The sequence below is a fragment of the Rattus rattus genome, chromosome 17, assembly GCF_011064425.1.
Source record: "Rattus rattus isolate New Zealand chromosome 17, Rrattus_CSIRO_v1, whole genome shotgun sequence".
Lineage (NCBI taxonomy): Eukaryota > Metazoa > Chordata > Mammalia > Rodentia > Muridae > Rattus > Rattus rattus.
The window spans coordinates 27,479,875-27,504,979 of NC_046170.1; the positions used below are offsets into that span (position 1 = coordinate 27,479,875).

Below are 25,105 nucleotides of genomic sequence, written 5' to 3' on the forward strand. Positions count from 1 at the left end.
CGTTTTACACTGGAGGCCTTTGCTGCTCTGAGGATAAGGATTGGAGATTAAACGGTTTCTAAGCAGATGGAATGATAACTAGTTGGTATAGAGGTCGGTTTCTTTCATTGGTGTCCCCAAAAGACTTTATAGTCACAGGCAACACGCTCAGAATGAGCATGGCCATTCCAATGATAGCATCCCAGAGACAGAAAACAAGAGAAAAAGCAGTTGCATACATTTCCCGGGCTCGAAAAAGACTGGTGGATTTGATGCTTTTGGCAGTACCAAAGGCTAGACTTGGGAAAACTGCACATTTTCACTAACCAAAGGCAGACCTCAGAAAAATGAAGTGAAGTTTGATAGCACATCTCCCCTTTCTCTTTTTGTTTAGTAATTGTTTACTAAAGAAAAATGGCGCACTTCAGAGAAGAGAGAACTCAGACAAGATGATTTTCGCTTTAGGTCTGCAGAAACGGCATCTCAGGATTCACCACTGAGCGTCAGCCTCACAGGGCGGTTAACAGGCCGTCGCTGCTCTGTTTGCTGGTGAAGGCGAGAGTCGCTCCAATCAAAGCTTTTGTGTGTGAGCCATGGCACACGTGTAGAAGTCAGAGGGCGACCTCAGGAGTTGGTCCTTGCCTTCCACATTCGTTTAGACAGGATCTCTGGTCGTCTGGTTTCCTGTTTCCCCTCCCTTCTCTTCGAAGGATGGTGTTACAGTTGTGTGCTGTGATTAGAGGTTAGTGCTGGCTTTACTTGGGTCTGGGGATCTGAACTCAGTTCCTCACACTTGAGCATCAAGTGCTGTATCTGCTGCCTTTCCTGCAGGATGCTGTCTTTTGTGGAAGGAAGTCTCTCTGCAGATACAAGGCCTTTTTCATTTTCCTGAGGAAATCTCAGTTTGGTCTCCAAGCCTGTTCTGTCAGGATTCTGAAAAGAATCCTTGCCTTATCATTTCCGCTTGGTAGCAGCCCCTTGACTACACTAGAGATAGAGAGCGGAGCTCTGACACAGGAGACTGTCTAGAGTTTGTGAGGCTCAAAGCATAACCAACTTGTAGAGAAAATACGGGGCTGGAGAGATGGCTGAGCAGTTATGAACACTTGCCGCTCTTCCAGACAAGTTCAGTTTTCAGCACCCATGGCAGATGCTCAGAATCACCTATGCGCATGCGCGCGCGCACGCACACGCACACACGCACACACAGTGGAAACAAGCTTAAGATTGAATATGGACTTAAAGTTTGAGATTGAAAACAACAAGAGAAGATTACAGTTTATGGCAATACTCTTCATGAACAAGACATGGGAGTCAGCCTAAATGTCACAAGTTGGTAGTCCGGAAACGGTTAAAATCCCGTCTTCTGTGCCGACGTAGATGAACTTGGAGGATGCTATTATTTCAAGTGAAGTAAGCCAGACACAGAAAGACAAATGCCAACCTGACCTCATTCATATAAAGGTTTTAAAACAATGAGTCTCGTGGATGTGGAGAAGGGGTTTCTGAGCTCAGAGACTGGGACAGTGAGGAGGGTGGAGACGGGTTGGCCAGTGGAGCCCCATCCTCTCGGACAGGAGGAGCCCGGGCTTGTGCGCTCTGGCACGTTGTAGCAAAAATTAATTGGGAGATTCTACCCCAGTTTTAATCATTCAGTTACCAATTAAAAGACACAAAACTTTTATTATTTATAATAATTCTTAAACAACACTAGAGCTGAGCAGATATCAACCCTCCAAGCTATTCTGTCTACTTACCTGCCAAAACCCTGAGGTAGGACACGCCCTATTCTGTCTGAGCTACTTTCACTCTGGCCAGCCATCATGGTGAATTCTCACAATTCCTTACCCCTTGGCGTCTCCTCCTCTATACGCGGGTGTGTCTGGACACAGACATGTGCTTACTGCAACATACATGTGGCAGTCAGAGGACCCCTGGAGGAAGCCGGTCCTCTCACCACATAGGTTGAACTCAGGTAGTCAAGCTTGGTGACAGAGGCCCTTGCCCACTGAGCCATCTCACCAGCCCGATGACGGAGTCTCGACAAGGATATATTTATTTATTTTTTTATTATTGCTTTCTGTTTAGAGGATGGAAAGATCATTCAGAAGTTTGTTTTTTTCTTTCCTAGAGTGATTGGCGTTTCTTATTTTATAGGGAAGTTTATTTTACGCCTCTCCTCTTTCAGCTTGTTCTGTTTGTGAGCCAGGGCCTTCGGCCTGGGCTGGCTTCATACTCCCCTCGTAGCTGAGGGCGGCCTTGAACTTCTTGCTCCTTCTGCCTCCCCCTCCCGAGCACCTGCAGGCTACAGGTTTATGTGGTACTGGAATGGAACCCAGTGCTGCCTGCATACCAGCATTGACTGAGCCACACCCCAGCCGAGAAGGCTCCTTTCGGTGTCTTTGCTGGGAATTTTCTTAACCTTGGTTAGCATTTGAATTAGGAAAAGTGAGCAGCCAGCTTCCCTTTTAGTGCCAAGGCTTCAAGGCATTGCCAGTGTCCTCAGACCTCTGAATTCACAGCGCCTGGCTCTCGAGGTTCTCGTCCTTTGTGAGGTTTGTGCTATCTTCATCAGAGTCAGAGCTTCCTGTCAACTCAGGAAGAAGACTCACCCTTTCCCCGACGTGTGCAGCTGAGTCCTCTCTGTTCACTAATGATCACACAAGCCAGGAGTGCGGACATTATTAACCAGCATTTGTCATCTCTTTTAATGATCATCACTTTGTGTGTGATTTAAAATTCTTGGTACATTCCTTTTCATGACGCCAGAACAATTTCTACGTTGGTTATTATTTTTTTATCTTCTTCATCATGTCTCATTACTTTTGACCCGAGATTCCTGTTGTTTGATCAATTGAAGGAGTCAAAAAATATATATATAGTCTTTTTGTACATTGATCAGAACCCTAGACTCTTCCCACGTACTTTTTGAAAAGTCGTTTTTAGAAATTATAGTTGAAATGATGTGTTTAAACTTTCCTGGTTATAAAACGAAGGGGAGGAAGAGGAGGAGAAAGTGGAGGAGGAGGAGGGAAAGGAGGAGGAGGAGGGAAAGGAGGAGGAAGAGGAGGAGGAGGAGGTGGAGGAAGAGGAGGAGGGACATAAAATGGGTTTCAAATTATACACATGGTTCCCTCTCTGACAAGAGGGAGCCTCTGCTTTGACTGTAGGCTGATTAGCCCCGACTCCTCCTGCAATTTTATATCTCAGTGATTGGAAGCTGATTTTGCAGATGAGCTTCAGGCTTGACACCTTTCAAACCTTGTCAGGTCGTGATTGGAGCCTAGGCTCTTCTCCTGCCCTTCATGATGATTCAGTGAATTGGGAAGGAGGGACTGTCTCCACCCAAGCCCCAGGCAGGGGAGCAGCGCATTTTAATTGTACATGGACGAGACAGGAAAGCACTTCTCTACACCTCATACCCCCAGATCACGGCATTCCCATTTCAACGTGCCTTTTATCGAACACCAGGATGGTCCCCAGCCACCTTAATGCCCCTGGATACTACAGAGGAAACAATGTGGAAAGAAACCGTGGGAGATGTCCTCGTGTTCTGGGTTCTTGTTCCCAGCTGGCGCCATGTTGAGAGGTCCTGAGACTGTGGTGGGGCCTGATGGGAATATGTCACCAGGTGCAGGGCTTTTGGAGGTCGTAGCCTGGCCTTTAGGTTCCAGGGCACACTCTGCTGCTTGATCTCCCACTGGCTACCACCTGCTTCTGCCACCATGAACAGAGCTGCTGTCAGTCCTCTCTGCTCTGTGGAGTCCTCCCTGCTCTGTAGAGTCCTCCCTGCTCTGCAGAGTCCTCTCTGCTCTGAGGAGTCCTCCCTGCTCTGCAGAGTCCTCCCTGCTCTGCAGAGTCCTCCCTGCTCTGCAGAGTCCTCTCTGCTCTGAGGAGTCCTCCCTGCTCTGTGGAGTCCTCTCTGCTCTGTGGAGTCCTCCCTGCTCTGCAGAGTCCTCCCTGCTCTGCAGAGTCCTCCCTGTTCTGCAGGGCTCACACCATAACCAAAAGAGATTTTGGTTAAAAAGTCACTGGCTTTGAAATGATGTATGGAAACACCATGAGGGTGCTCCTTCTCCCTGCCTACCCCACATCTCTGCAAGAGGGAGGTGCAAGGGAGGGACCGTAAGGGTTAAATTTCATTACTTCCACCATTAATGCACCCCAGCAGTATAGATAAACCACAACCATGGGCTCTTACTCAGCCATGTTCTTTTCTTCCTGGGGTGTGAACTTGGAATGGGTTTCGAGAGGACGTGTCTCCCTGGAATGGAGCACTCTCGAGCTGGGCTGGGCTGTCTGGCGAGGCATCTCCTGTCTCGAGCACTGGGGTTACAGTTTCATGCCACCACACCTGCCTGAATTTAGGTCCTCCTGCTTGCAAGTCTAGTTTAACCAAGCTGTCACCCCATCGTCCCCTGGGGTCGAATTCTTTCTCGCCCTTTGTGCAGTTTCCTCTTTCTGTTTTTATCTCCTTTAGTCCCCCTTTGTCCTGTGTGCTTGTGAAGGGCCATTTCTGTATATGATAGTCCCCTATACCTTAGCTTTGGACATCTTTCTGTTAGTGTAATCAGTGCCTGAAATCAATCAGTATACAGAGGTGACAAGTTTATCTTGACTCAGGGATTTGGAGGCTTCTGTTCACCACTGATTGAAGCATCCGGTGTGGGCATACCATAGCCCACGGTATCATGGTGGGAGGGTGTGGTGGAACAAGCCTGCTCACCTGGGGAAGTGGAGAGAGAAAGAGAACAGGGAATCACAGTGTCACTCATGGACTGTCCTCCAGTGACCTGAAACTTGCCGTTAGTTCCTACCTCTGAAGGTTCCCCCATCTCCTTAGTGCGAGATGAGCACCATGCTCTTAGTCTATGGGAGGTAGTGCAGACCCAAGCTACACTGTAGTCTCTTAGTGCAATTCAAGTAAATGCATTATATATAAATATATATATTTATTATGTTATATAGCTGAGTGTTTTGTCTGTATGTGTGTCTGTGTACCAGTGAGATGCCTGATGCTCACAGAGGTCAGGTCCCCTGAAACTGGAGCTACAGATGGTTGTGAGGCACTATGTGGATTCTGGGAATTGAACCCAGGACCTCTGCGAGAGCAGCCAGTGCTCTTATGTGTTGAACCATCTCTATATCTCACTCTTAATGTAATTTTAACTTGAGAATAAAGTCAAATATTTTCCCATGCACTTTTTTTCTTGGCTTGGAAATGGTTGGTTTGTTGGGTTTGATTTTTCAGAGCTCTGATGTAAGAACTTAAATCCTTATATACCCTCGCATGACACCGTTTTAGCTGATTTGTACACTTAGCTTATTGTTTTAAGTTTTTATTTTTTTATTTGATGAGTGTTTACCTGCATGTAAGCCTGGCACCCCAAGAGGCCAGAAGAGGGCGTCAGATCCTCTGGAACTGGAGTTACAGGTAGTCGCGAGCCACCATGTGGATGCTGGGAACTAAACTGAAGTCCTTTAGAAGAACAGACACTGGGCCTTCACAGCCCTTCACATTTGGTTCAAAGACACTTCTTGAATTTAACTTTGCCTTTTACCTTTTAGTTTACACAGTAACTATGATGTTACACAGACAAATGACCTTTCTTCATTGTGTATATGGATGTAGCAACTGGGGCAATGTTCCTAATTACAGAGTTGCCACAGAGTCGCAAGCAGTTGGTCTTTCCAGAGGCTTGCACAGGGGTGTGTAAGGCAATGAGGCTGGAGAAATGGCTCAATGCTCTTGCAGAGGACTTGGGCTCAGTTCCCAGCACCCACAGAGTGGCTCATAACCACCCATACATAATTTCAAGTTCAGGGAATTTCTGAGTTCTCTTATGGCTCTGTGGGCACCAGGAATACGAGTGGTTCATAGACAAACATACAGGCAAAACACACATGCATATAAAATAAAAATAACTCTTTTAACAAATCATTTAAAAATTAAAAGAGTGGCGTTGGTGATGAAGAGATAATCTCCGGTTCCTGAAAGTCACAAAGCCCATGAAGCTCTTGATCACCTTGATTTCCTTAGCCTTTTGTGCAAAATTGTGTTACGTCTTTAAGCTGGGTGGTTGGTGGGTGCCCTCCTTCCCCAGATGTGGTGAGTTTCCTCTTCCCATAATTTCCTTGTGTCTCCTCGTCAAGGGAATTGATGCTTAAAGACCTTTTAATAGGCGATTCGTAACCATGGCAAGCAGCAATAGCCAGAGGAATGTGCTTCTCCTCTGAGGTAGTCAGTTCAAAAATGAGAACTCTCTCTGTCCAGGAAATCCAGCATGCCTCAGATGCGAGAAGCCAAGTGAGCGCTGCGCATTTTCTCTTCGTATTACTCTAATCTCTTTCCTTAGGTTAAACGGGTCTAGAATAACAGACATCTGTGTTTGTAATGCAATAAAGTGTAATGAGTGTGGGCCCCTTCTTCTAATTTACCTCAGCTGGATATGCAAATGAAACAATTAAACTTATAACCCATAGCTCTATGGGGAACTGATGGGTGACCGGAGTGCAGAATGTTTACTGTAGCTAATGGGAAAGTTGTTAGACGGCAGGAAATGTAACGTGTGCTATTTGCAGATGCGCTAAAGAGCTAGTTAGCAGTGCAAATGGGGACTTGGTTATTTAGGAATAACCTGCAAATTGGCAAAATGAGTCCCAACAGCACGATTTAAATTAAAAAAAAAAATCAATCATTTGTTTTACGGTGTTTGAATTTGCTATCTAAGGCTTGTGATGTGTATTTAGAGATCCGGTTTCTAAGAGGGAAGTTAGTAGTCTCTACATGAACCAACACATTTGTTTCTCTCCCTCCCTCCCACTCTCCTTCCCCACCCCCTTCTTTCTCTCCGCTGGGATCAAACTCTGAGCTTATGTATTCTAGGTATGCACTGCAGCCACTACGATCCATGCCAGCTCTTGATTTTTATTGATTTATTTTTGAGATAGGGTCTCAACTGGTAGCCCAAGCTGACTTCGAATTATTATGATCTCTTGAGGATGATATTAATTGGCTTAGCAATTAAGAGCACTGGCTGCTCTTATAAAGGACCCTGACTCCATTCTTAGCACCCACATGGCAGCGCACAGCCAGCTGCCACTCCAGTGCTAGAACATCAGATGCCCTCTTTTGGCCCTGCAGGTCCAAAGCACACATGTGCACAGAGGCAAATAAAGTTAAAACACCCATACATATAAAAAGATGGAAAAAAAATCACAAAAAGATGATGCTCCTCCTACATTAGACTCCCAAGTGCTGGGATTACAGGCCAGGTCTACCTTTTTTTCCTTCCTTCCTTCCTTTCTTTTCTTCTCCTCCTCCTTCTGATCCTCCTCTTTCTTGGAACATAAATAATTTTACACTGATCAATTAGTTAATCTGGGACCTTCCTCTAGAGGCAATCTTGCACCCCCTCGTGTGTGCGCCTTAACTCAGCTGGTCTGCCCGAGAATCCCTGAGCATGAACCTTAGTCCCCCATGCAGCCCCATTTCCACTCCGACAAGGTGAAAGAAACGATCATGAACCAGGAAAAACTCGCCAAACTGCAGGCACAAGTGCGCAATGGTGGGACAGGAACTGCTCATAGAAAGAAGAAGGTGGTTCCCAGAACAGCCACAGCAGACGATAAACAAACAAACAAACAAACAAACAAACAAACAAACACCCCCGCAGCTCTCCTTAAAGAAGTTAGGGGTAAGCAATATCTCTGGTATTGAAGAGGTGAACATGTTTACAAACCAAGGAACAGTGGTCCATTTTAACAACTCTAAAGTTCAGGCGTCTCTGGCAGCAAACACCTTCCCCATTACTGGACGCGCCGAGACAAAGTGGCTGACAGAAATGCTTCCCAGCATCCTCAGCCAGCTCGCTGCAGACAGTCTGACTAGTTTAAGGAGACCGGCGGAAGCTCTGCCCGAACAATCTGTGGATGGAAAAGCACCACTTGCTCCTAGAGAGGGGGCGGATGATGAAGTTCCAGATCTGGTGGAGAATTCTGATGAGGCTTCTAAGAACAAGGCAAACTGAATTGAAGCAACTTCTGAAGAAGGTGACACTTGCAGAAGTTACACACAGCCCCTGCTGTGTTATTTCATGACTGCTTTTTAAAAAATTGTTTACTATGGATCTGATAAAATCTAGACCTCTTATGTTTTTAAGCGCAAGCCTCCCGGACACTGCCGCTCTTTTCAGTGTTCGCCCATGCCTAATTCATTCTTTGCTGCAAATGAAGCTGAGGAAACCTGGGAGTAAAGTTTGGAAAAGGTTAATAAAATTCTTTGCCTAGTTAAAAAAAAGGTTAATGTGTAAGACTCTTGTTAGGAACATAAGGATCAGGATATGTTTATGGACATAGATACTTGCTTATATCTTACACTGAAGACATTCAGAGGAAATCTTAGTATTGGGCTTCAGTCAATACTGACAAAAATGCTAGGTTATTTTTCTTGCAGAGAGGGAGAGAGAGAGAGAGAGAGAGAGAGAGAGAGAGAGAGAGAGAGAGAGAGAGAGTGAGTGATTGAACCCCAGGCCTATTTTTGCTAGGCAAGTGTTTTGCTCCTCCTGGAATCAGTTTTAAATTTTCTTTAAAAATCATTTCATCATACATGGGACTGTTGCATAAGGAGGACATTTTCATACAAATAATATCATATATCTAGTCTGTTCCCCTTCTCCCTTTCCCTCCACTTCCCCTGGAACTGTCACTACTATTTCTATGTCATATGCACGTGCATGATTACTTTTATATCTATAGTAAACCCCAGGAGCCACATATGAGGGGAAACACAGTATTTGTCTCTCCGAGATTGGCTTCATTTGATTAACATGATGTCTCAGATAGGTTCCTATTGCTGTAATAAAATACCATGCCTAAAAACAACATGGAGAGACAAGGGTTTATTTCCGCTTACAACTCTCAGGTCATACTCCATCACTGAGAGAAGTCAGTGCAGGACTTAGGGCAGGAACCTGGAGGCAGGAACCTGATGCATAAGTCATGGAGGAGCACTGTTTACTGGCGTGCTCAGCCTGCTTTCTTATGGCACTCAGGAGCCATGAGCTGGGCCCTCCTACACCAATCATCAGTCAAGAACCTGGCCCACAGACTTGCCTACCAGGCCAGTCTTGTAGAGGTGTTTTGTCTATTGATGACAGTCGTGTCATATTCCCAGTCATGGCTAGTTTCCCGCAGATGGGATAATGGGTTGAATTGTTCTGTTTTGTAACTTAGACACCTCTGCACGTCCTCTAGTATTTGGGGTCACCCTACTGCTTTAGACGCACGTGACACACCCTCAAGTCTTCAAGTCACCGGGATAAATGAAAGGCAAACACATCACATTCAGGAAACAGACTGAAGTCCCTCTTCTGACACCTTCTAAGAGAGAAAGGTGCAGAAACCACTCCCGGCAGCGGGCACACCTGTATTGAAGAGATGCAGGTGTGGATTTCATGATGCTGAGTGCCTTGCCTTGCTGTTAGCAACTTCTTGGTTGTAGGAACCAGCAGATGTGTAACACTTCTTCTCCACAAACACCTTTGTTCTTGTAAAACGGCACTTTCACGATGTGCACTCTGAAAAGTTCTTCCGGTTGGCACAGCAATTTTCTAGCCAGTGTACAGAAGAGATTTTGGTGCTGTCTCTAATAGGTTGTGGTAGCTCAGATTTCCTCTGCACCTGTCACCCCTGTATTAGAGTCGATATAAGAGTAGAAAATGCTATACTTCCCATATCTATTTCCTGTTACTTCAAAATTAGCATTTCTAAAGATGATCTGAAAACCCTGAATGACACCGACTGCTACCCAATCCATCTTCTTGAGCTCTGCTCTCTTGCACTGGTCTGTCTGCAGGCACATTATACTGTTCTGGGAAGAAATGAAGAAGAGGCACGCACGCGCACACACACACACACACACACACACACACACACACACACACGTCTCCATGATTAAACTGTATCAGTCTTTCCCTAAGTAAATAAAGGTCATGGTCCCTCCTGACTGCTTCATCATGTCCTCTTCTTCCTCCTCCTTCTTAAAATATTTATTTAACTGTTTATTTTCTGTGTATAAGAACTTTTCATATATTTATATATGACACACACACACACACACACACACACACTCACACACACATACGCACAGCCTGCAGTAGTCACAGAGGTCAGAAGACAGTGTCAGAGCCTCTGAAACTCTGGTCACAGATGATTGTGAGCCATTAGGTGGATGTTTGGAAATGAGCCCAGGTCCTGTTGGAGAGTGGACAATGCTTACTTAACCACTGAGCCATCTTTCCAGCACCACACCATGATTTCCCTAAACGACATCCTCAAATCTAAAAGGATGTACCCTGGAGCAGGGAGGAGGTGCAGTATGGGTAATGTGGCCAGGCACTGGGATAAATTAGGTTTGCTGGAGCCTTTATACTGTCCGAGGAATCCCCAGCCAGTTTAGCAGTCCAGAATTGTCAGTGGATCGCACTCTTTTTAAGAAAGGAATTATCTCTTATTATTTTTACTTGTACGTGTGTGTGTGTGTGTGTGTGTGTGTGTGTGTGTGTGTGTGTCTGCTTATTGGCATGTGTACAGTAGTGCAGGTGCCCATACAGGCCAAGGGTGTCATGGAGCTGGAGTTGTAGATGGTTTGGGCTGCCTGATGTGGGTGTTAGATACTGAACTCAGATCTTCTGAATGAGCAACAAGAGTTATTAATCTTTTTTTTAAACCTTTCCAGCCCCCAATACTATGGCTATTAGTCAGAGTTCTATTGCTATGAAGAGATACCATGACTCATGAAGACTCATAGTTTCAGAGGTTTAGTGCATTCTCATCATGGTGGGAAGCATGGCATTGGAGAAGTAGGTGAGAGTTCTACACCCAGATACGCAGGCAGCAGGAAGAAAGAGACTTTTTCTTTTCTTTTGAAGCCTCAAAGCCCATCCTCAGGGACACACTTCCTCCAACAAGACCACACCCACTCCAACAAAGCCACACCCACTCCAACAAGACCACACCCACTCCAACAAAGCCACACCCACTCCAACAAAGCCACACCCACTCCAACAAGACCACACCTCCTAATCCTTCTCTAGTAGTGCCACTATTTGAATGACTAAGCAATCAAATATATGAGTTTCTGGGGACATTCTTATTTACGTCACCACGGTGAGGAACAGGACATTTGTTTAACTTCAAACTCACTTCCAATCAGTTACAAAGGTAGAAATAGTCACTTTAGAATTAAAAAAAACAAAACACCAAACAAAACAAAAACCAACAAAACAAAACCTAGTTTAAACCACTTTGGCTGACTGATCCAGGCAACCATTGCTAAAAGTGGCACACAATGATACGCTTGTCCACCTGGTAGGTTGTCCTTAGTGTACTGCATTGCGTCAGCAGTCCAGCCTGAAGTGCAACCCAAATCTCATCTCTGTAAAGTATCAAACCCAAACTGAGAGATGTTTTTAAACAATTATTCTGTTCTCCTCAAAACAAAGGCTGAGTCACAGGTGGAAGGGGCTGAGTCACAGGTGGAAGGGGCTGTCACAGGTGGAAGGGGCTGAGTCACAGGTGGAAGGGGCTGAGTCACAGGTGGAAGGGACTGAGTCACAGGTGGAAGGGACTGAGTCACAGGTGGAAGGGGCTGAGTCACAGGTGGAAGGGGCTGAGTCACAGGTGGAAGGGGCTGAGTCACAGGTGGAAGGAGCTGAGTCACAGGTGGAAGGGGCTGAGTCACAGGTGGAAGGGGCTTCACAGGTGGAAGGGGCTGAGTCACAGGTGGAAGGGGCTGAGTCACAGGTGGAAGGGGCTGAGTCACAGGTGGAAGGGACTGAGTCACAGGTGGAAGGGACTGAGTCACAGGTGGAAGGGGCTGAGTCACAGGTGGAAGGGGCTGAGTCACAGGTGGAAGGGGCTGAGTCACAGGTGGAAGGAGCTGAGTCACAGGTGGAAGGGGCTGAGTCACAGGTGGAAGGGGCTTCACAGGTGGAAGGGGCTGAGTCACAGGTGGAAGGGGCTGAGTCACAGGTGGAAGGGGCTGAGTCACAGGTGGAAGGATCCAACAGGTAGAGCACCCAGCTGTGATGTATGAGGCCAGATGCAGCCAATACCAAAAGCTACATAGAAAAGTGCACACGATTGGAAAAATGTGGACATTGCTTAGTAGCCAGCAATACTGTACTGGTAATGAACTCCACCCTTTATGGTGTGGCGTAGTTCTATCAGAGAGCACTGGCTTCTTAGGAAATATATTCTGAGCCATCAAAGGGGGGAAGGGTCAAGATGTCTGCAATTTACTCTCACACAGTTCAGAGATAAATGACGGAGGGTTGGCAGGACGGCATGGCAGGTAAAGGCCTTGGCCTCACATATCTGAAAGGAGGGAACTGACTTACAAAAGTAGTTCTCTGATATCCTCACATGTACTGTGGCATGCATATGTGTATACACATGCACCTATATCATACACATGTACATATGCACACAGTAATAAACGAATAAGGAAATAGTAGAGTACACTAGATTGCTCTTGCAATCTAGAGTTTGAAATTCTTTCAAAACAAGGAGTTCAAAAATATTATGCATAAAATCTATAGGTTTTCCTGGAAGTCCCCTTTGTGATTTTGTCACCGTTAAACTTGTTAGGGTGTTAGATGCTATAGAAAGGCGAAGTGGCACATAAAATGCCACCAAATGTTGCTCAGCCCAGGGCACGTGTTTCTGTATTGTGCCACATTAATTCTAAGATTGTGTTTTATCATCTAGGGGATCAAGATGAATCTTAAATTCAGTGATATGTACCATGATTTGATTTTAACATTCTTTTTGGTGCTCCATAAACATGTGAGGAGTCTCAGCCTTGATAAGATCTGGTAGCTACTGGTCCTAAAGGTTCTGGATCGATTTAAAAGAGGACTGTGCACTGGCAGATTTTATATTGTTTATAACATTTTTTCCAGGAGCAACAGGGGATATAACTTTGATTTTCTCTGTGTCTATCCCAGTTCCCAAATAATTACATAGAGGCTTAGTTATTTATGAATTAATGCCTAGGCCATAAGTTACACTTGTTAACTCATAACTCAGCTAACCTGTTTATACTACTCTATGTCCGGCACGTGGCTGGTTATTTCTCCTCAGTTTCATATGTCTGACTTCCTCCGAGTCTGGATGGTGAATCTTCCCATGCCTGATTTCCCATCTCTCTCTCTCTCTCTCTCTCTCTCTCTCTCTCTCTCTCTCTCTCTCTCTGCCAGATGCTTCATCTTCTTATTTATTTATTTATTTATTTATTTATTTATTTATTTATTTATTTATTATTTATGTGAGTGCACTGTAGCTGTCTTCAGATACACAAGAAGAGGGCATTGGATCCCATTACAGATGGTTGTGAGCCACCATGTGGTTGCTGGGATTTGAACTCAGGACCTCTGGGAGAGCAGTCAGTGCTCTTAACCACTGACCCATCTCTCCAGCCCGATGCTTCATCTTCTAATCCTGCCTCAGCTTATTGGCCCTCAGATTTTTTATTGACTTTCACACAGTGCATAAGAAATTATTCCTACATCTCCCCCTTTTAATCCAATAAAAGACTCCTTCTCTAACATCAATAAACTATATATAATAAGAACAATTATGAAAATGATCAGGTAAGAATTGCATTCATAACAACCAGTCCATTTGTTCTTGACAGCCTTGGAGAAAGTATTCTATCCTATCTTGGTGAGTCCAAAATTCTGTACCTAAATCATTTTCTATCATAACTTGTATTTATCTATCTGAAACTATCTTCTTAGACCTTAAATTTTATTCTAAATTATATCCTAAACAACTTAAGCTTAATTACGAGACTATAATTATCTTGTCTTTAACCCCATCAGAGACCTAAGAAGGATAAATATTACCTAAGTAAACAGGAAGTGCAGAGCAAGCAACATCCAAATAGAAATTACAGAGATTTCTGGCTACCTGGACAGTCAGTCAAGGTTTCTCTGCAGTGGTAGAGATTCCGTCTTTGGCCTTCTGGCCCAGTATATGATGGACTTTTCTGTGAAGCAGGAATTATTAAGGGCTTGCCTACCTTGTTCTAGCAAAGAGTCAACTTCTTCGATGTCCTGCTTATCAATAGTATAGACAGCATGCTGTCAGCAGTTAAGATAAGGGCAGAGTTTTGCCTGGTGGCAGCTTTGCCACATTTGAAGCAAACTCCATTAAGGAGAAACTCCTTAATGATCACCATCTTCTTTGAAGTAGAATGGAGGTGCTGACATATCTCACTGTTACGAAAAGCCTTATAAAATATCTTCAGTGCCATATTCTGTAGATCTTGGAGGTTTTTGAAGACTATCTATCTATCTATCTATCTATCTATCTATCTATCTATCTATCATATATCTGAATAGGCAAATGTTGTTTGTTTCTACCACTGTTTGTTCAACTTTAAAAGCATCTATAGGAAGCCAAATAAAGCTTATTTCTTTAGTTAACTAAGCTAGTATATAATGTGATGGGGAGAAAGGGTGGGGGTTGAGGAGGGAACATGATCCACTTGAGCTTTTCCTCGTGCCTTTCTCACCATGGTGTACTGAAATGCTTGGAAGCCACCTGCTCAAATAAAACTTTTCTCCCATAGGTCATTTCTGTCATGTTTTGTAGTCAAAGTGACATGAAAGTCATCAACCCAGGAAGGGCTGTGCGTCTTTCCAGTGAGTTCCCAGTTTCTCCTGACTGAAGATAGTCTTTGGATCTGCTGGACATTTCAGTGCTTGTGCTTTTCCTGCAAGTACAGATTCAATAGAGGAGATTCAGCCTGTGACCTAGGGTTGTGATTCTCAAAGTGTAGGCCTCAGACAAACAGCGTTAGATCAGCTACACTTGGGAACTTGGATGACATCTTGGGCTCCATCACATGCTTACCCAGACTAGTGCTGAGACTGTCACATAAATTGGTTGTGGGCTCAATAGCTTGGTCTGAGTCACTGGGTGGTTTCTGTAGCTACACAGTGTTTCTTACTAATTTCAGTTCTTCGTTGGGTTCCATTGTTGGTTGTATCTACAACATGGTCCTATTTTTCCATTGTTTTCCATGCTTGTCAATTTATCTAATTATATACATATGTAAATTCCCCCCCTAGGTGGCTGTCGGATAGTAGAGTATTCCTTAAAATACATTTTTAATTATTCCTTGAGAATTTCATACATGTATACAGTGTATTTTGATCATCTCCCCTCTCCCCAACTCCTCCTATAACCCATCCTTCCCAATTCAAATCCCTGCCCCAACTGAGTCTAATTATTGTTTCCAGTATGCAGATGGGTGTAGGGCCAACTACGGGAATATGGGAAACCTACTGGGGGGTGACATCCCAGAGGAAAACTAACTCTCCTTCTCCTAGCTCGATGCTAATAGTTTCTCAGACAGTGATGGGGCTTTGTGAGCCTCTCCCCTCCACAGCGGTGTGTTGATTGAGTTGATCTTGTGCAGGTCTCACGTAGGCAGCTGTTGTGAGCGCATATGCACAACCTCCCTGTGTTCAGAAAGACATTGTTTTGAGCAGTCTTCCACAACCTTCTGCTCTTGGCAATCTTTCCATCTCCTTTCCTGTTTCTCTTTCCTGCATGGATGATACAGACGTCCTGTGTAGGGCTGTGCGCTTGCCATGATGACTTATCTTCTACACTACGATCGGTTATGAGTCTCTGTATCTGGAGCGTCTATTGCAGAAAGACACTTCTCTGGTGAGCATGGGGAGCTGCACCAAAGGTAAATATTTAGAAAGCAATTTGATACTACGTCTATTGAGCAAATTAGGTACATCTTTCTGATTATCACTGTTACTTGGCTTGGTTTACATTACCAGAAGGCATGAGTTCTGAGGTATTCAAAGACCACCCCTCAATATAGTCATGAAACAATGTTCAACTGTGAATAGAGGCCATGGAGTAGTCTGGGAAAGCCAGATGAGAGTTTTGGATGACACCTGAGACAGGTAGAAGGCAGGCAGGGTAGAACAGTTATGAGGACGGTGTATACGTTCAGTTGACTGAACCCTTAAATAAGAATGCTCATTGTTGTCTACTGCTAAATGAATTTCAACTCTCCATCTTGGTTAGTTAGGAACTGTGTTGTTTATAGGTGAAGAGAGGCCTAAGTCTAAGTGCACGGCTAAGCTTGTTTTTATTGAAACACACCTGGTGAGTTGATGGGGTGTTTCATGTATTTCTGCTTTGGGTTTATTTTCTTCCTCCAAATCTGAATGAAATACAAGTAACCGTGGAATATATGTAATGAAAATTTGTCTGGAGGCGGTTTTTTAAACACAGAGTGGTTGGAGAGAGTGAATTTATATCATTAATGTCTTGACTTGAATGTTAATTCGGGATGTAAATGTCACAGTTTGCAAGCTTCAGGAGTCACAGTGATTACTCTGCAAGTACAATATTTGAATAATCATAGCAGAGGTTTTTTTTTCCATTGTGGAAGAGTAGAGATGATCCTTCAGTGAGTCCCCTTGTGCTAACAGCAATACTGTTAGCTTCAGACATAATCTCAACACATTGTATTTGTTATAAATATGCCATTTTCTAATTAGACATTAGTTATGAAATAACACAGCTCTCCCATGAATCCATAGACATATATGCAAATAAAATGATGGCTCACTTTTAAAAACATAACCCGTGATGTGCAGCACTTGAGAATAACCATTTTAAAACTGTACCTGGGTGAAGACAAATGTTACTTTGCCAAGGATTATTATGCTAATAAGAGTGCCTGAATTGCTCTCTGAAGGAAGTGAAATCATAATTATTTTCAAAGTTCATTAAAATTAGGCTTAAATTATTTCCCTAAAATGTAGGGCATTTGAGAGGCTAGACGGATAGATCAGTGGGTAAGCATGCTTCCAAGAATGAGAAACTGAGTCTCCCAATATCTGCACGGAGAACAGCATTAGAGAGGAGAGACAGGTGTATCCTATAAGAGCAGGCTGGCCAGACAGCGTCTGCTTTATTGAGAGATCCTGTCTCAAGGTCATAAGGCAGAGAGCACTGACCTCCATATGCACACACGCCAGCATGCTCATCCAGAGGCATCCATACCTGCAAACTCATGTGCATACTACACCCACATATACACTAATTACACACTCCCATATCTCCACAGCCAACATACACACAGAGATTTATCTAAAACAGTGTTTCTCGGTGTCTGTCCCTCTCCCCAACCCCCAAATCAACAATATCAGTATTACCCAAGGGATACCTCTTAGCAATGCAGACTTAGGTCTGGCTCTCATCTCCAAAACTGGGGGCAGGGAGGCCTAGCGAGGTCTGTAAGAGATCCCCTAGCATTTGCAAAGCCCCGAGTTTCCTGGGTGTGTAGGGTACATGCAGATGCTTTCGTCCCATTTCATTCCTAATTAGAAGCTCTGACGGGGTGGGTCACCCCTGGCTTACAGTCCCGGGTAGCTCTGACACATTGACCCTGGAGCATCACCGGTCTAAAGGAAGGAATCTTCTTGTAGATCAAGGCTGAGAAAGCTGTGCTCATTTGTGTCTTGGTGGATGATGCTGTCTTGAGTCTGGGTTTGTACTGCTAGTTGAGGCTAATTAGGATTTGAATCTATGTAGAATGGGTAAGGACAGCCTTCCTAGGCCTGCCAAGCTTAATGTCCAAATGATCATTTCAGTGCTTCAAATGAAAGTAGCAAATTTGTCTTTGCCTTTCCTGACTGTAACTAACTCAAGTTAAGCAGAGTTTCCCTTAATTGGATCATCAATTTATCCAGTTCTATCAAACGCTGATGGATGAAACACACCAGAACTAACCTGAATGCTGACAGGCTACTTCATTTCTCTTCCTCAACCAACAAAGACCCACTGGCTCAGTTTGAGATGCCAGGGACCCTCTATTTTCACGCGGAAGGTCTTCAGGTGTTTTTCCTACCTGATTGTGTCATGGTCCTCTCAGCCAACAATGGCTCAGGGAGGAAGCCATTGATGGTTACTCTATTCCTTGTGGCTATCTGCTTCAACCTCATGTGTGTCTATAGACAGATGTGTGTGTGTGTGTGTGTGTGTGTGTGTGTGTGTGTGTGTGTGTGTAGTCCAGGAGTAAATGTTGGGTGTCTTCTCTTCCTTTGCTCTCCATCTTTTTAAAAAAGAGTTATTTTGGGGTTGGGGATTTAGCTCAGTGGTAGAGCACTTGCCTAGCAAGTGCAAGGCCCTGGGTTCGGTCCCCAGCTCCGGAAAAAAAAAGAGTTATTTTATTTTTTATTTATATATACTTATGCATATTCATGCATGACTATCATCCTTCAAAGAACCTGGATGAGTAGGTGCTATTGGTCTCTGGTCCAGCTGGAAACAGCCAAAGTGTTACAGCTTTCAAAAGGGAAGGCCACACACATCAAGTAGCCAGGGTCCCAGGTCTTCCCTGCTACCATGGCAGCCCCAGTGCCAGCTGCAGGGTCCAAGGTCCAGCAGTGAATGCGTTGGCAGAGAAAACTCTTCCCCAAAGTGTTACAGCTCAGTAAAACAGCCACTCTCAAGTGATTCTTGATGAAATATCGTGTGTACTTTATTCCATGTGGATAGGGACTTTATAAACATTGAGGAGTAGGGTGGGATCCAGGGGCAGATGCTTCCCATTGGCTCGGTTTGAGATTCCCCATGCTCTATTTGCGTGGGGAAGGCCTTCAAGTGTTTTCTCTACGTGGCTGCGTCATGGTCCTCTCAGTAGGGTGTCGTGGTTATGTGTTCCAGAGCAGGTAGAGTCAGGCAGGGACTTAGGCCTACTCCTACCAGTCTCGATTCTGAGATTTAGAGGGTTTGGGCTCACTCAGCCTTACCAGTTCTTCTATCTAGTGGCATGGTCCGCTTGTTCCACACGTATCTCTGTGTAGGTAGATGCAGATGGGTGTAGGTGCTCGCAGAAGCCAGAAAGGCACGTTGAATTCCTTGGAGCTGGAGTTAGAGGTGGTTTGGAACTGCCTGATGTGTGTGCTGGGAGTCAGATTTTAGTCCTCTGCAAGAACGGCAAGTGCTCTTAACCACTGAGCCGCCTCTCCAGCCCCTCTGCGTTTATCTTTAGAGACAGTCTCTTGATGAACAGGAAGCTCATTTATTTAGCTAGGTTGATTTCCCACTTATCTCAGCCCCCCACCCCCACCCCCAACTCTGCTGATTTTTTTATGTGGTTCCTGGGCCATCTCTCCACTCAGTATCTTTTAGTATTTTCTTTTTTCAAGCTAGAGGAAAACTTTTTTTTTTTCTTTTTCTTTTTTTCGGAGCTGGGGACTGAACCCAGGGCTTTGCATTTGCTAAGCAAGCGCTCTACCACTGAGCTAAATCCCCAACCCCTAGAGGAAAACTTTTTATGTATAGGAGAATGTAAGGAGAACAAGTTGTAGACCTTTTTCTAAGACAAGAAATAAATATTCCATGATAGTGTTACTTTCCTGTCTGCCAAGGGCTAGGGAGACGTTTGAAAGGTGAGCCTGAGCGTTTCTTCCACCTCCGTAGGACAGAAGACTCTTAAATTAAATGCTGAAGGGTGGATAATATAGAAACTCACAGCTGTGCACCGTGATAGAAAATCATTGCCTGTGCTGAGAAATTTCTCATGTGCATTGTGGTGGCAGATGCTTGGTCTCTTTGAACCTTGTGATGAGTATTGAGCATGGATATTAGGACATTGGATTTGACATTTAGGCAGTTGTTGGGGTATTCAATTTATTCTTAATTGGGTGGCCTCTTGGGCTTCATGCTCTGATCCGTGTCGGATATGCCCAACATATACAAGATTCTGTCTCGTGCTCCAAGGTAGGCAGGTGTTAACTTGTAGGACTGGCAGCTTCTACACAATGGGTTAAATTTGGTCATCCTGGGCTTTGCACATCAGACGTTCCCAGAAAGCTGTTATAAGCAGTAAGCGTGGAGAGGTAAATTGCTGGGAGGCTGATACGGTTTCTTTTGCCTACTGACCTCAGGTGCGAACATTACTGGAGGCCTTGGCACTATGACTAGATTTACATCTTAACAAAACCACACATTGAGCTTCCCGCAGGATCCCCAAGCTGTAATGGACACAGGCTTTGCAGCTGGTCTGGATTTGGGATCAGAAATTCGGATGTAGATTTCCTTCCCTACTCTCTGCTCTCCAAGGCAGCTGCTTCATCTTTTGAGCCTAAGAATGTTCCCTTCCAGCTCTCCTCTGTGCTTTTCATTAAGTGGCTTCTGCTCCCATAGACAGTATTCTGTCTTCTACAGTATGACGTCATCGCGGGACAATGAGATTGGTTGGTATCTGTGTCCTGTTGGCCATAGTTTCATTTTGCTCCCTCCTAGATGATAATTACATTTTTGTTGTTAAATGCTTTCTGAGAGCATTTGTCACTAAAATCCTTTCTCTAGGATCCTTTCGGAAGGATTATGGCCGAGTGCGTCAGGTAAGCCAGCAACTTAGCTCATTCTGGAAGTTCAAGGGCAGCCTTGGACACCATTGTAGGGACTGCTTTCATCTTAAGGCCTGGTGGTATGGAGAGGGCTTGTATCTTGGGGCTTGGGGAGATAGATCGGGGGTAAAGTGCCCAAGTTTGATCCCCAAGGCACAATTAAAAATCTAGGTGGTGGGGGAGAGAGAGAGAGAGAGAGAGAGAGAGAGAGAGAGAGAGTGAGAGAGAAAGAGAGAGAGAGAGAGAGAATGAATACTGGATGGCCAGACTAGACAATGGATGAGCTCCAGTTTCAGTGAGAGAACTTCTCTGAAAAATAAGGTGGAAGATGATAGATAAGGCACCTGGTATCTATCTTTGGCCTACACATGCCACACACAGACATACACACACACATATACACACATACACACACATACACACATACACACATACATACACACATAGATACACATACAACACACATACACACTTGCACACATACACACATACATAGATACACATACAACACATATACATACACATACATACACATACATACACACATACACACATACACATACATATACACACACATACACACATACATACACACATACACACATGCACACACATACACACATGCACATACACACATACATGCACACACACACACACACGAGTAATCTCCAGGAATAGTCTAGGTACACGTCACAGCAGCAGAAGAAAGAATCAGAGACGAGACCGTAAGTTTCTCCCAGCCCTAGCATTACTCATTGTGAGTTCTTTCTCCCCACTACCCTTCCTCATCCCTACCCACTCTCCTCCTTCCCTTCCTTCCTTAGTCTCCTCATCTCATCCCCTCTCATTTTCTTTCCTTATCTTCTCTCTCATCCCTTCCTCTTCCTACATTCTTTCTCTTCTGTTCTCTTTATTGAGATCTAAGTTTACAAACCATATAATCCATTCACTTAAATACATTATTAGATTTTTTTTGGGCTTACTTATAGATAGTTGATTCATTTCAATCAGCATGAAACATTGTCCTTAACCCTGAAAGAAACCCTGTTTCTGCCAGGCCTGGCTTTTTCCTACCTCTAACTGCAAGAAACCACGTGTCCGCTCTATTTCTCTAATGATTACTATGCATTGCATATAAACGCAAGTATAAAACACACGGCCTTTTGTGGTTGGTCTCTTTCATCTCATGTGTTTTCAAAGCTCATCCACGCCATAACTTACTTCAAGTTGTGATCCCTTTAAGTGGATGAATAGTGTTCCTTTGACCAGACTGAATTTTGCTTATCTGTTCATCCGGGGATGGGTGTTTAAGCTCTTTCTGTATTTTAGCTGCTCTGAATAAGGCCACTGTGAAGATTTTTGAACAAGTCTTGTGGGCAAATATTTTCACTTTTCTCAAGCATATACACAGGGATGTTTGGGGGTCATAGGGTAATTCCATGATTAACTTCTTCAAGAAATTGCCAGACTATTTTCTACAAACTTGCTACCAATCTGTGTCTCTACCTGCAGTACAGGATAATTCTGACTTCTCCATTCCCTCCCCTCATTGTTGATTCCCAGCTCTCTCACAGTGATCCTAGTAGGCAGGAATTGATACCCACTGGATGACCTGCTAACTCGCTGGCTCCTTTACTCTTAGCTTCTGTTCTTGTTTAATTGAAGCACATCCTCTAGTAGCTTCTTGGGAATCTGTGGCTAGAAAGTAAATTTATTATAAGTCTTGCATGCCTAAGATACTTATTTAAAATGTTGTTAATTAAACAGCCTGTAACACTCTGAAACATTTTTTAAATAATCTGTTTGTTTGTTTGTTTTTTCCTTAAAGAAATGCCACAAATTCTGGAAGCTTCAGGTTTCAAAAAGCTTCTCTACCCCGGTGGCAAACAGATACTCCCGGGTTTTGTGATCACTTACTCTGCATTTGGACTGCCTTAGCCTAAGCTCTGACCGGTCCTTCATCTCAGTCTCTTCATGTATAAAGTAGGTCGTCAAGGGGTGACATGAGAATATAAGAAAGATGTTCATATATGTCTCGATGTGTAGACATGTCTGTGACTCTGAGTGGTTAAAAGTGTTAGAAAATATTTATAAAGCTCCTCATAGGTCAGCACAGGACTTTTGTTTCTGACCCTATTTTCCCATAAAACTTTTTACAAGAGTCAAATAGAAAATGTCAGTTGTATGAAATGAGCTTTCAGGAACAGACTTCGGGCTAAGGACTGTACTTACTAGCAGTTACTATGCTGTTTAAGTGTTTTAATCTAATGGTTCTGGCTCTCTCAAGGTGGGGGCCATTGCAGAGATCTAGTACTACTGTCTGGTATGGCTTCTGCTGACAAGCCCGTCAACAGTACTGGTTGAATGATGGAGTTATTAGGAGTTACGTGGGAGTAGTGGGACCCTGAATGCTTTCGGTAAGCCTTCCCCCTGGACACGCCCCCTTTTCACCTTCAGATGCCATCACACCAAGGGCCCTGTTTACCATGGTTGGAAAAAGTTGAGACCATTGGTGCATTTGGGTTCATGGCCCCTACCCTGAATGCCATCAAACATGAAGGCTTAGCCATGTCTTTGTGCTCCCTGTGTCTCGTGGTATAAGTCACCACAATTGTCTACTTGATAAACAGCAATTGAGACAGAGAGAAAGTCACACACATCTCAGGCCAGTTGAGAAATGCTGGTGGCACCATGAATAGGATGTAGGCTTCTACAGCTCTCGGTCAGGCTGCGGCAGTAAGAAAGACAAACTAAACAGGGGCGGGTACATCCAGTGCCCTTCCCGTGTCCCCTGGGCTTGAGGCTGGGCCATGAGTATCTGCCATGGTTCCTCTGTGTGGTGAGAAATTTCAGTACTGTGTCTATTTTTCTGCCTGGGGTTTCTCTCAGATGAGGACTAAGCTTTCTTTCTCAGCAGTGGCCCTCAACTGCTGAGAGATGGGGTTTGACACATGTGTTTCCATTCCTTGAAGAAACACCTCTGCTCTGTGTGATGACTCAATGGGTCCCAGAGGGACTGAGCCCACCATCTTTGGCACTAACTCCTTGTCAGCTCACTGTTTTGAGGCCTTCTCTTTCACTGTCTCATCCCTCTTGTCCACCAATTATACTGCTTTAGATCACACCCCAAGTCTTTGGTGACTCAGATTTGGCTTTCTGGGGAACCCAAGCTAGGGCAATGCCTACCTAGTTTCCTTTCAAATGTCATTTTTTTCCCCTCCCGAACAGAACATGTTGAGGGCCAATGATGTTCGCAATAGGAACACAGAACAACTGTCACAGTGTGGTCAGGAAGTCTAGAAATGTCTGGAACAACCCTGGGTGGACAGACATATTCCTTGTTTCTCTGGAATCTTTTGAAACCCTGTTTATCTGTTTTGCTGGGCATCTGGCCATATGAAAAAAAAATCAAACCCAAACCAAACAGAACTCGAATGAAACTGAACCCAAACCAAAGACAATCCCACAGAACCTCCAACAAGCAAAAAGCCATGAGGAAGCAGGGAGATCATTCTCCTGGAACCAACTGCTATTAAGCGTGGAGCAATCTGCCAGCCGCCTGGGGAGATGGCTCTGTCCTTACATTATACTCAAGCCCAGTAGGTACTTAATCTATTTTGGATGTATTATGCTGGAGGATCTTACACCCTAATTAAGGAGGCAAGACATATGCTTCTTGGTTAAGTAATTCTTAAAGGTGTTATTTAATTAAGGATAATAATTAACAGAATCAGTAATAAAAGCTTGGTGTTATTCCTCTAGGGCTCGGAGCCTGGAGAGACAAGAGAAAAATTGCAGGACTGGTTAAAAAGGATTCAGTCCTGCCCGACTGTACAGACGCTAAAGCCCAGAACATTCCATACAAAGCCCCTGCTTAGCACATGCACCGGTGCACTTTCTAAGAAAAATTATTTTTCTGTATATGTGAGTTTTGTCTACATGTATGTCTGTGCCCTGTGTGTGTGTCTGGTGTCTGTGGAGACCAGAAGAGGCTGTTGGATCCTTGGGATTGGAATTACAGATAGTTGTGAGCCACCATTTCAGTGCTGGGAATTGAACCAGGTCTTTTGGAGGAATAGCCAGAGCTCTTAAGCCCTGAGCCATCTCTCTAACCTTAACTCAGTGCCTTCTTAAAGATGGTATTTCATGCTGTTAGAGAAGTAAGGTCATTTAAAGGGTGGGACTTATCCTCTCCTGGTTACTGGAACTAGCTTCCTGTTTCCAGTGTGGTTTTTGTTTGTTTCAGAAGCTATTTTGTATTCTTGCTTTTGCCTTGGGGGTCCTCTGATGGCTGGGCTGCTGTTGGTGTCTTGACATCTTGTCTTCTCATTGAGCTGATGAAATCGTTTATTTACCAGAGGTAATTGCTATCTGGGAGGCTCACTGCATCCATCTGCTAACCTAAGCCTAGTCCTGGAAGTTTCGAGCCTCTCTTATCTAGGCCTAGAATGATTTCGACCTCTGAGACTTACTGCTGAATAAGTCACCCTTTCTAGCTCTTTCTGAGCTCTGGCTAGATGGTCAGCTCAGCTGTTCTGCTCAAAGCTCCTCTCCACTGCTGACTGATTCAAACTGGCTTCTTTCAGCTTCTAGCTGAATTGCTCTGCTTGGCTTCATACTACCTTTGGCAATGCGTTCTAATCTTCTGGCTTGTTCTGCCCTCT

The 25,105-nt window shown here is 44.3% G+C and overlaps 1 protein-coding gene across 1 annotated transcript; it reads left to right on the forward strand.

The window, feature by feature from the left end:
• The first annotated feature begins 7,467 nt into the window (after positions 1 to 7,467).
• LOC116886472 (transcription factor BTF3-like) lies at positions 7,468 to 8,009 on the forward strand. The gene is made up of 2 exons (XM_032887976.1): positions 7,468 to 7,616; positions 7,651 to 8,009. Exons 1-2 carry the CDS (start codon positions 7,502 to 7,504, stop codon positions 8,007 to 8,009), a joined length of 474 nt encoding a protein of 157 aa, XP_032743867.1. The 5' UTR covers positions 7,468 to 7,501.
• The last annotated feature ends 17,096 nt before the right edge of the window (positions 8,010 to 25,105 follow it).